This window comes from Octopus bimaculoides, chromosome 3 (assembly GCF_001194135.2).
Source record: "Octopus bimaculoides isolate UCB-OBI-ISO-001 chromosome 3, ASM119413v2, whole genome shotgun sequence".
NCBI lineage: Eukaryota > Metazoa > Mollusca > Cephalopoda > Octopoda > Octopodidae > Octopus > Octopus bimaculoides.
The window spans coordinates 123,908,692-123,922,236 of NC_068983.1; the positions used below are offsets into that span (position 1 = coordinate 123,908,692).

General features: G+C 32.8%; 1 protein-coding gene across 1 annotated transcript in view; it reads right to left on the bottom strand.

Moving 5' to 3' along the window:
* Positions 1 to 13,545, bottom strand: part of LOC106883022 (uncharacterized) — a 211,115-nt gene that overhangs the window by 25,159 nt on the left and 172,411 nt on the right. Inside the window, exons 55-57 of the mRNA XM_052966785.1 lie at positions 4,615 to 4,734; positions 584 to 999; positions 262 to 340 (exon numbers count right to left, since the gene is read on the bottom strand). Coding sequence (XP_052822745.1) covers positions 262 to 340; positions 584 to 999; positions 4,615 to 4,734 — 615 coding nt within the window. The remainder of the gene's footprint in view (positions 1 to 261; positions 341 to 583; positions 1,000 to 4,614; positions 4,735 to 13,545) is intronic.

The window sequence follows — 13,545 nt, forward strand, 5'->3', positions numbered from 1 at the left end:
ACACTAAGATTTCTAAATTTATTTTCTTCTTTGCAGTCAACTGACTGAAAAAAAGAAAACAAATGAAATTTGTATTAGTCTCTGGCATTTTTAGTTATAATTCTTGAAGTGAAAACTTTAGAAAGTCCAATATATTACAAATATCAAATATCTATCTACTTTGTGTTTCTGAGCCATCACTTACAAGTCATAAAATCCAGTTATAATACTATGGTTAATATGGCAAAAAAGGCCGAATTTTCAAGTGGTAAAATAACTAACCTTTGTTAATGGAATCTTTGGTGTATGCCTCAGATCCAGTAGGATTAACAAAACTCCTCACATTAGTACTGCTAATCCGCTGTCCATCCAAAGATAAATTGGAAGTGGAAGAAAAAGATGAAGATTGTGGAAAGTTAGACACTGTTAAGCCCTCTTTAGAATCCACTTCTTGCCCATTGTTAGATTGTTGTGAGGTATGCAAAACTTGAGGAGATGATGGAACTGCTGGTGGAGAATGTTCAGGAAGTGGAGGGGGTGGTGGAGGAGGGGGAGGAGGTAGTGGTGGTAATGGTGGGGGTGGTGATTTGGGAAGAGGAGGAGCCAAAGATGACATTAATGATGTGATGGTTGTAGGAACAACTGGCTGAATGGCAGAATTTGTTGCTTGTTGTCCAAGGTTTTGCTGCTGGAATTGTTGTGAGTATTGGCCAGATGCTTGAGGGACAGTTAAATTGGATTCTGGAACCATAGTGTTAGTTGCTGGAGACTGACGGTTACTAGATGCCAGAGCTTTTCCAGAATTTTTCCCACCATTGTGTTGCTGTTGCTGTTGCTGCTGCTGTTTCGCTTGCTCCTCTTTTTGAAGTTGCACATTAGTATACAAAATTTCAATTATTCTTCGATCTGTTTCAGATTGAGGTTTAAAATTTAAATCCATTGGCGGTTTGAAAGGTTTTGCTGATCCTGATGAATTCCCATTGCCAATTCCAGATGTATTTCCAAGAGTTTGTCCAATTCCTAAGGCAAGCAAACATATCAGGTCTTGAAATTTTTAGATATAAAAATCACTTTAGAGCTTAACTTAGGTCACGAAAAAAAAAAAAACTTAAAAATGAGATGAAATTCTAATGTTGAATGAAAATATAAACTATATTTGTCGAGTGCATGCAGAAAATTTTTAAAAAAATTTAATTAAAAAAATGTTCACAAAGCATCTGAAGGGAGAAATCTTAATGAAAATATTTAAGTAAAATATATTTGAACATGGCTCAAATTTTTGTTTGTTCAAAACTGAAGTTACTGTAATAAATGAATAAAAAAAATGTATGATGAAATGAGTACATTCAAATATACTTGAGTAGAATATATTTATATATGAGTGTTCATAGCATTATTTCCTTTCATTTTGAGTATTTTTCTTAGGGTAAATATAGGTGTTTAAAAAAAAAAAAAATTCTAAATAAAATCTACCACCCTTTCACCCCCACACAATTCATCAGATACAGCAACTATGTTATTTAGTTCAAATACTTGAAATTAAAGAAACCATTTCATCATCATTGTCTTCAACATAATGTCTACTTTTCCATGCTTGCATGGGTCAGACAGAATTCGTTGAGGCAGATTTTCTGCAGCTTGATGCCCTTCTTACTGCCAACCACAATGGTTTCCAAGCAAATTAATATTTCTCCATAACCAGACACATTTTCATGGAAGACTGGAAACAAATGGCACTGACAGTATGATGGTGATGCAAGTTTACAAACTTACAACTATAAGACAAAGAAACACAAACACAGAAGATACATAACAGGCTTCTTTCAGTTTCTGTCAACCGAGTCTACTCACAATGCTTTGGTTGGCTATAACAGAAGTCACTTGCCCAAGATGCCATGCAGTGCGACTGACTCCTAAAACCAGATGGTTGGAGAAGTCAACTTCTTAACCACATAGCTATGCTAATATTTAAAAACCATAAACTGATACAAAAGGTTATTAACCAAAATAAGGCAAAGTAACTGCTTCTGCAAAATAAGATATGGGATATTTATTACTCTCTTAACTGATTGTCTAGGTCCAAACCATGAAGTCTTTATTTCATAAATTTTAAGGGTCTTCTGAATACATTAATACTATCACTCAATAATCTGAAATGCCTTTAGTAATGGCAGGCTCACAAAACAATAATAAAAACAATAGTAAGGAAGTTGTAGGTGTTCCACAATATCTGTGACCATAGACACAGACGTAGCTGTGTGGTGAGAAGTATGCTTCCCAACTACATGGTTCTGGGTTCAGTCCCACTGTGTGCAGCTATGGGCAAGTGTCTTCTACTATAGCCTCAGGCTAACCAAAATTTTGTGAGTAGATTTGGTAGACAGAAACTGAAAGAAGCTCATCATGTGTGTGTGTGTGTGTGTGTGTGTGTGTGTGTGTGTGTGTGTGTGTGTGCACTACTTGACAATGAGTGTTGGTGTGTTTATGTCCTTGTCACTTAGTTCAGCAAAATGAAACCAATAGAAGAAGTATCAGGTTTTAAAAACAAAAGTAAGTACTGTGGTCAATTCATTCAACTAAAATTTTCTCCAGGGCAGTGCCAGCATGGCTGCAGTCTAATGATTGAAAAAAGTAAGAGATAAAAGATCTAACTAATAGGATGAACTGATATGGCAATGGTGGCAACTGCTGAAAAATCTATAGCAAGAATATATTGCAAAAGAATTTTTTTCAAGGATGCTAGAGAGGAGATATGGCAGTACACTAATTAACTTGGTTATGAAACATGGTCGCATATATGCACCTCTATGTGAATATTGGATAAAACTAAAGGATCAATAACAAATGTATGCATTTAGAGAGTTTCAGGAGTTATGTGTACTTTTAAGTTGATGATTTCAATTTATAGTCATTTTTCTTTGTGCCATGTTCAAATATTTTGTGATGCTTTCAACAATCACATCTTCTAAAGTAGGATGCTTCCTCTAGAATTGCTTACTTCACTGCAAAATGACTATTTAAAAAAAATTTTAAATGTCTAAAGAGTCAAAGTGTTCTGCATAAAGACAAAACACAATAGTTTTGGAAAAGTGAAAGTTTAGTCTACTCGACCATCATTTATCACATGCTTACATGCAATTTAAAATCATATCCATGAATTAGTATTAATCAAGAATATGATGGAAAAGAGTATTCAATGAGAATAAATTATTAATTGTGTAGTAAAAAAAATTTTAAATTTTAATGTTTTACTGTACTTTTTACATCAAAGGCCAATTTTAAATTGAATGGAAGAATGGAATAGATATGGAAATGAAATTAAAGCATTGCTGTCAAATCATAGGCATTTTTTAAAGAACTAGGGGGTGGGGGTGGTCAGTCATTATATAGCCCCAGGTTTTATATAAAATGAAACTGAAATATACTTTTAAAACGTACATATAATTTCTTTGAAGGTGATGATTTACTCCTTTACTGCTCTGGAGTTTCTCATCACATTCAAATGAAAAGGCAATAAAAAGGAAGATTCATCATTTAATTGCCTGAAGGATCACAAATGGCACAAGACTCCAATAATTGAGTGAACCATCAATTGCAAATGAATAAGTAAACTCTGCTATGTGTATTGTGTATTGGACTGCCGATAAAAATTGTGTAGAAAAATAATTCTGTTCTTTTAAAATGAACTGGCTTTTATGAAATATAGGGGTGGGTGGGGGAGAAGGAGGGTATTTTTGTTAGGCTTCATAAATACATTTCATATCTTCACAACTCTTAGAGCTTTAATTTTAGCAACGGGGAAAGGTAACATAGCTTATACTGTACAATAAATGTAAGAAATAAAGATAAAGGTTATAAAATAAACTTTAGAGTTCTTACTCAAAAAATTAGAATATCTGATGCTTTATTAATTAATGATTAATTGCTATTTTTCAGAGATACATTAAATGATACATAAATATATAGCAAAAGGATCAAATCAACAGCAAACTTAATTTACAACCATAAACTTGTTTTCAAAACTTTTCACCTTCAAAATGTTTTTATGTAATCTTCTCAAAAACTTCAATTACAAAGGAATGGTACATATTTTGAAACATGAATTTATGAAATAATTACCACTATAATTCATATTTTAAGTTAAACAATTCACTTACTTTAAAATATAACCAAAGAAAAAGTGTATCGAGGAAACATATGTTAAGGATTTATTTAAAATATATTTAATTACTTTTAAATATTTTTTAAAGTGTTTTTTTATCTGTCAAAATCCAATTTTCAAAAATTTAGTAAAATTATATTTATCATATTCTAAAATTTTCAAACTGAAATCATGTATAATTCAGCAATATAAGCACCAATAAGGGATCAAATAGCAACTGTTTCTTAATCATTTTAAAAGACTCCAAGTTAGTCTGACACAATCAAAAAAATACTAGTTATTAAATAACAAAATAAAAATTAGTTTTAAAAAGAAGAAATAACAAAAGACAATGAAGGTTGAGATTTTCATGTTGAAAGAAAAGCAGTGGGAGGCAAAAGCAGCAGGAAAGGAATATAAATTCATATATATACATATATATATATATATATATATATATATATATAATCCCCAAAGCGAGGTTATATTACTACCTCCATCTTGTGTTCTTGCTTTCTTCTTGCGCTTTTTAGTCTTTTCCTTTGGAGTAACTTGACCAGGAGAAGCCGGTGTTGGCTCAGAACTCTGCTGACACAGGGGAGGGATACCAAAGCCTGGAAGAGCAGTGGTGGGTTTTCTCAAGGGAACATTACAAATATCCACACGTAATTTTCTTTTTAAAAAGCTCATTTAGCTCAGCTCTTGCTAACTGGATGAGGTTTATTAAATTTTTGAAACACAGAAAAGCAAGAAGCTTCACTCAGAAATTCAATAAATGACTATATTTAAAATCCTAAACACCAACAATTCTGCAATACAATCTCGTGGAAAATATTCAAATTACTATAACTTATTTTACATTTGTTTGATTATCAAGAAAAATTAACATATAGTAATATATAAAGAAATTTTAAATATACCCAACAATTCAGATAGAGGGCTCTCTTTCCCTATCTCTCTCTCTTTGATATTGATAATGAATTTAACATCTTTATCTAGTATTGATTAAATTAAATTTCAACATAATAATAGTCTCATTAGAAAATACTCAAACAAGATAAGGTTTATAATGAATACTTATGTTGAGGTGAACTATAAATATTAAATACAACCTAGAGCATGATTAAATATTCCTTAAATGTAACATTATCCTCATATGCAATGGTAAAGAATTTGATATTTGATGAAATATGACTGAACAAAAGTATCCCAACAAATTATTTCTAATATTATATTCCAAAATCTAGAGAAGGAAGACAATAGTGGAATCTCAATAATAAGCCTTTGATGTTGATAATGATTTGAAAGTGTGAAGTTGGAGAGATTTAATATCACTTGACTAAGTACAAAGCCAACATTTTAGTGGAGTTGTGCAAGTTGAATGATTGAATTAAATTAACCCTCATTTATTACAAATATTTATTTTATCAACTTTAAGAGAATGAAAGGTTATGTTGGCCTCCAAAGTAATTTCAATTGAACTCAGTACTGTAAACAGCTTAATTCAATGTACTGTTTCTTTTTTCAATCTACTATTCTAAATTTAACAAATATTCCTTACAAGTGTAATTAAATACAAATTTATACTTCCTATTAAATTATTAATATTGAGAATTGTTGGCATGTATGTATTTTCAAATAAACCTCTTTATCTAAATAAAGATTCATCCAGTTAACAATATATGCATGCAGGCAGAAAAGGGATACAGCAAGACCTAAATATAAAAATTGAGCTTCAGAAATAATGATACTATAAGCTAAATTTAGAAATACAGTGTTTACAGTTATACTGGTGAAAATTAGAGGGGTGGAAACAACAAAAACAACATAATCATGCTTAAGATGAATGTGAATGAAAGAATCAATGAATAAATAAATGGCAATCAAGATCAAATAGAATTTTTGAAACTGCTGAATTTTTGAAAATCTTAGCCTAAATATCAGTATAAACAACAAGGATAAAATCTAGAATCTAAGGGAATGATGATGATCAGTGGCATCAACAATGATGATAAAATCTAAGAGTGTTTTGCATCAATAAGTACTAGCTATTGCAAGAAATAAAATGATCTGCTGTTTCAGATTAAGATCTGCTTTGTTGAAGAAACATACTCCAAAACAGATTTATTCCATGAACTACAACAACCTTACAAAATGCTCACCAATGTTAAAAAATGACAGAAATCAAATAATTAAAATTAACCAAATGTGTGAGAAGGTGTGTGAGTCATTAGTTCATGCTCATTACCACTTGAAATGGTGTTAATATTGACATTATTTCTTAACATTATGATTGGTCATTCTGTGCTTTCAAAGACCTCTGGAATAACAAATCTTTTACTCAAAATACAGACAAAGGATGGCAACATAAAGAGCATCAAGACAAAATCCTGTTACAAATAACACCCTGTCCAATCCATCCCAGCATGAAAAACAAACATAAAATGAATGACACACACACACATGGTCATGTATAGACAGTGGATGACACCATCACTACCATTATTATTGTTGTTGTTTTTATGTTCATTTATTTATTTCCATGCTAGTATGGGTTAGATAAGAATTATTGAAGCAGTTATCTACAGTCAAATACTTTTACTGTCATCAACCCTAAATTGTGTTTCAAGTAAGATATTTTTTGCATTCTACTAATCTTCACATACAATGAAACTATTGAGCAGCAGGTTGTATTATTTACAATAAACAATGTTTTCACTCACACAGTGACAATGTGAAGACAACAAAGGCTGTTACACACAGACACACACACGAGCTATGCAGATAACACTTAAATGATGCTAAAATGCAAAACTAGTAGCAAGTGATGATAACTTTGCTCTCCAACAAATTTAGATGTTATATAAAAACTGGGCTAATGACAATAACTTGCTGTTCGGTACCACAAATTTCCATCCCTACAACACGGAAAACATCTCCAACAAATGTTTTGTAATGCTCCAAAACTCTAAGTATATTAATGATATGGTCATCACTATGCTTCTATGTTTGCAGATATATGCTGCTCTAGTCATGTTCATAGACTATCAGTAGCCTGCTGAGAGATCAGTGACTAAGTACTGGGGACAGTTGCTGTGACAGACTCAAAGGTGGTGTCAATTCTCTGGAAATCTCTTGTTACCAAAGTGAGTTACTGTTCATAGCTATGTTCTCCAAGCTGCCTAGAGCTTGCACAATAACTGGAGGGATTGCAAAAAGCATGCACCAAAACATATACTAAGTCAAAGTTCTTCACCATTGAGAGTGCATCTGTGCATTACATCACAACCCTTTGAAATACCAGAAGAAACAATATGCCAACAAACAAAAAATAACAAGAGGAATAAAAGATGCTGTTTTTAACATACTAGATTAGAATTTTGCAAAAGGCACAAGCAAATTAGACCAGCAGCTACCAGTTTATTGATCCAGCAACTAAAAGCACCACAGGCACTGAAAAGCTCATTAAATTTTGGACTTCTGAATATATGCAGATATGACACAAAAGATACAGAACAGTCAACTGTGAAGGCAGTACTTCAGCAGAGTTACAGTCATGATGGCTCAAAAATGTGGTTGCAAAACAAACTTCATAACCACATAAACATACTTGTGAATGTATGTGTGTGCACGCGTGAACATGTGCATAAACAGGCAGACAGACACAAAGGTTTCAGCCAGTACTGGTCCTGGCTAGGTCAAACTTAAGTCTTAAAATTTTATAATGCAAGTATCAGCAAATGTTGGCAAGTCCTAAACTACATATAACCACAATTCAAAATGTTGTTTTGAGGATTGAAAAACTGGAACTAAGTACTTTTCTGTGCAAGAAGCAATGTTTAGCCTGATCTTAGAAGGAACTTCCTGTCAAAAGACATCATGTTTGCATCATGTGTATTTCTTTTTTGCATTTTATTGTTCTTTCTTCCTTCAATTTTCAAACATCATGGAAGTAATACCTCAGGCATCGAGGTAGATTTTAGTGATATTTATTGGTGATTTATTAATCATCGTTTACTTTTTTATGATTTAATTAGAAAAAAGAGAGCTTGAACTTGGAGAAAATAGTGATATTTCAGTGTCATCTGTACACACCAGCTATCTACATGATATTAGCTCTGAGCTAGAATGGAAGGTATCACATAGTTTATATTGCAATGAGGTTTTGTGAGTGAATGGTAAGGTTTTCTTTTAAAAAAACAATATACTGATATATTTATCCCTTTGTTTTATATACATAAAGGAACACACACACTAGTACATATAATGGTTGTCCATTTATATCCAAGGAACGAGGAGGGATCAAAGTTTCTACAGTTCTGTGATATAAATGAACTATCTACAATACAAACTTCAGGAAATAAACCAGGCATTTGATCACCTTATCAGAGAAACATACAAGCCAGACAGACCTTATTCTCACACCAGAAAACAGATTAGAAAGATAGTTGCAAATACTAAGTCTTTCCCCAGTGAAAGACTTATTATAACACAAGGGACAATATGTTTTTACTGCTGAAAGTTAGCAACCAGTTCTACAACCTTGGCAAGACACCAGCTAAACAGAAGGCAAGAGCCATAAAAGCTAAAAGACAGGTATGGAACGATAGGAAGAGAAGGAGCAGCAAATAAGTAGGTCATGTAGCTAAGAGAGAAGCCATGCAACAAGTGTGTGTGTGAATTGAAAAGAAGATTACCAATGTTTTGTAATGTGAAGATCAAAAGTAAGAGGTGTTCTGGATAGCAAAGCAGTGTAAAGGAGTAAATGAAGCTGTTGGGAGAACGTGTGAAATGACACCTGACTGTTACCTACAGCTAAGAAGAAAGGATCTTGGAAATGTTATTACAAGAGGATGCTGAATGTGGAAAATGTGTAGGAAGAACTGGAACTATCTAACATACACTTAAATAGAAAGATCAGTTATTTAAGGATATGAAGATAAATAAAGCAGGAATAAAGATGAAATGCTGAGAAAATGTGACAAAGTAGGGCTCAAGTTAATCACTCATACAGTCCATCTCTAAGCGTCACACTGGATAATTGAATGGCAGTATAATCATCAACAGTTACAAGAGCAAAGGAGATACTTTAGGAAGACATAACAGAGGTATAAAACTGATTGACCAAGTTATGGAAGCAACAGATAGAATACTGGCACAATTGATTAGGAAGCGAATCAGCTTAGATGAAACACAGTTCAGATTTGTGTCAGGTTGGGGTACAGCTGATACTCTCTTCATGAAGAAACAAGAGAAATTTTTAGCTAAGGGTAAGCTCTACTTAGCATCTGTTGATTGACAGGTTACACTGTGAGTTTAAGAAAGCTAAGTTTGTGAGAGAAGCATAAGTCATGTAGAGAGGTGGAGTTAGGAAAAATAGAGTTGGCAATGAGCTCTGTGAGCTGTCCAGAGCAACTCCTATATGCTGATGACCTAGTCCTAATAACAGAGTTTCCAGAAGACTTAGAGAAGAAATTCCAGATGTGGAAACAAAACTTAGAATCAAGATGACTTGGCATAAACATGGTAAGATTAAATTGCTAAGAAAGATTTTTAAAAAAAAAGGCAAGACTGCCATCAGCAGACAAATGGTGGGCTCAGTATGCAAAACATGAGTATGTAGGAACTCCATAGAGTACACAGTGTAAGTGCATAAGAAGTATACTGAGATCACAATCAGGCAAGCAATGAACAAAGACTGTATGTGGCAGATGTACAGATGTATCAGACACTAGCAAAATAAATTTTTTAAATGTTTTGATGGTTCCATAGGAGCAGTTGATAGTGTCTACTAATTAAGCAACCTAATCAGCTAGGGAGGAGGGTTCACTGAAAGCACAGTAACAAAAATGAGAATATGGTGGAAAAAGTTCAGGAACATCACTTCTATTAGTAACTGAGGGATTCTCTCTTCAAGTGAAGGGTAGACAGTATGTTGCTTTTGTAAGAAGTGCAATGTTATATGTTAATGAAATGTAGGCATTGGGTGCAGAGGTTGAGAGAAGGCTGGAGAGAAATGAAGCAAGTGTATGCCCCATTGTATGTAAAATGTAGTGAACATGGGAGACATGGCATACATGAAATGAGAGAAAAACAAGGTATAAATGGAATCAGATATTGTTGCTAAAGAGACGACTGCATTGGTATGGACATATAATGCATATAGATGCATCAGTAAGGAGATGCATATAGGAAACTTTAGGAGAGGAAGACCATGGCACAAATGGTAAAAGCTATCTCAGAACACTGAACTTAACAAAAGAGATGACAAAGGAACACAACAAATGTCAAGCATGGAAAAGCAGACTTAAAAACAATGGTAACACACACACACATTGATTATTTTCATATTTTAAACACTGTTACTAACCACTTTTTTCTACTAATTACATGGACAATTTTAATTCATCATAGTCTTTCAACTTACTATATGACATATGTAAGACCTGTATCATATGTGTAAAATTGCTCAACAGAATGCTCCTCTGGTGTATTTTCCTCAATCATATTGTAGTTATACATAGAGAGCATCACTATATTCGCTCTATTTTTATACTGAGCACTTCTAAATCTTGCCATCTTAATAGAATATTCTATGTTGTGGGCCAACTGAGACTTAAAAATGTCAGTTACATTCACTAGTTGGCTCTAAAGACAATCTATTGTAGTTTTTATTGTATACACTTTCAAAACATTTTGATTTGTTGATTCAAATTTTAAACACCCCCTAAAGGGAGGTTGAGTTCACTGATTGCATGGATAATCTCAATGCTTTTGAATTCATTTTATTGCATATGTGAGACCTCCATAAATATGCACTATAATAGTGTTTCATTTTAGTATAACTACACAAAGCAGTGAGGATCAAATATGTTTATCTTCATCTTGACTGCTCCATGTACTTATACACACTAGAAGAATGGCTTGATGTGTTTTATAATACAAAGTCTACAGAGAGAGATTTTCCACCAAGACTAAACTCTACAGTGAATGTCTTTCAGGTTCTTGTTTACAGAAAACTGTTAAAAATAAATGCACATAATGTTATACCTGAATATAAATAAACTAAGGGACAATAACTTCATTATTTCTGACTATTCTTTTTCAATAATATAGTCACGCACAGAAATACAGTCCCATTCAAGTAAACAAGTGTGTACCCATTTACAGTCAGTAATTTGCTGAACTTTATCAATTACTGTTGAATTGCACTGCATCCTCTCTATATATCATAGGCTGTTTTATTTTTATCAAACGAGAATCATGCATGTATATATGCACGTGCACACACACACACACACACCTGCAATATTTTTTAAAATGGAAACTGTCTACATTAATAAATATCAAAGTAACAAGTACATATCACCAGACAGAGACCACTAGTCATGTTCTTATATATCCATAAATATAATATAAACATTACTAAATGCACATAGAGAATTAGGCTTATTAGAATATACAGATGTGCATACATACATACAACACATGACAAATAAATACCTAAAAATAATCTTGAATCCATAGAGCCAGTTGAAATAAATAGTTGTACAAATTTACTATTTCCAGGAATGGTATGTGTGTATATATGTATACGTGTGTGTGTGTGTGTGTGTGTGTGTGTGTGTGTGTGTGTGTGTGTGTATATATGTATATGTATATATATATATATATATATATATATATATATATATATATATATACACACACATACACACACGCACATACACACACACACACACACACACACACACATTGAAAAACAAAACATAAATTTTCATCTTAAATACTTTCTTATTTCAAAAACTCATGTTGAATTCCTTCAGCCATTTATATTTATGAATACAATTTAAACAAATATTTTCATAATCATGGTGCTTAGATTGCAAAAGTTCATCAGGGGTTAGAATGATTATTTAAGGTTAATTTCTGTTAGTTACTTAAACACAACAGTATTTTTACTATTTTCAAGGAATAACTTCTTACTATTAAATCACTTACTTGGCTTCATTTAGCTACATTTTTTACCCATATTATTTTGAAAACAAGTCTTAATGGTAGAATAACAAAAACAGGTTGTTACATATGTTATTCTTTATAAATCATTACAGATGTTTTCTCAAGATATTTTAGACTATATGAGAAAATGTGAAAACATATCAAATGTAATTAACATATTTTTATAGTTTCCATTACTAAAAATGTAAACTAAGAAGGAAACTAAGAATGAGGTACAATATTTATCTACTTGTTAATTTATTCAGCAATTCGAAAATGTCAATAAATGTCTCATTATTTTATTTATAGGTGTTAATAGTTTTCAACTTATTGTAACAAATGATACACAGAACATGTTATATTGTTGAGGGCTTTTTTGTTTTTTCTGTATGAATTCACAGATTTATTTAAAATTTTAAGAGAAGTGCTGTATTAAACTATTATTATCAGAAGCAATTAATCCTCACAGGATTGTTTCAATGAGTGCAAAGTGTACCAGACTGATTTTGCTTTTTATCCCGCTAAAGTCATTGTCTGAGTGAGTGCTTAATAATTAATACTGACAACAGTTTCTGATTATCACTTTATCAACTGTTAATATATTTCAAAATTTGTTTTTTATGTCTCCAACACTTTCCCTTCAGTACTTGCCTCCATTTTTAACAAAAATCAACACAGTCTTATGTAAATAACCTTTTTCACTCATTTGTAACTTTACATACATAAGTGTTATTTACACACAACTTAGACCTAAACATCTTCTCTATGAGCAGAGTTATAAAAAAAAACACCATCAGCCAGTGAGCACATAAAAACATAACCACCTTCAACACCGTCAAGACACAATTTCAAATCATATCAAGGGATAATCTTACACTACAACCTCCATATACATGAGTACACAACTAAATCTTTCAAAATCACTACAAATTCTAAGCCTTGCATTTTTTGAAGAATCTTTGATGGTGACCTCAAATATGTAACATAATCAAACCTGCACCCAAAATACCAAGCTTCCTGTTCAGAATCAGAAAATACTTCTACCTAGATTAGTAACTGGTTTTCCACAAAATTCAAATATAATACGCATTATACAACTGTTGTTATAAACACTAACATCTCGTCGTCGTCGTCGTTTAACATCCGCTTTCCATGCTAGCATGAGTTGGACGATTTGACTGAGGACTGGTGAAACCAGATGGCTACACCAGGCTCCAATCTGATTTGGCAGTGTTTCTACAGCTGGATGCCCTTCCTAACGCCAACCACTCAGAGAGTGTAGTGGGTGCTTTTACGTGTCACCCGCACGAAGGCCAGTCAGGTAGTACTGGCAACGGCCACGCTCATCTCGCTCGAGAAACCTCATGTGTCACCTGCACAAGAGCCAACCCAGGGGCACCAGCAACGATCCCGCTCGAAAATCCCAC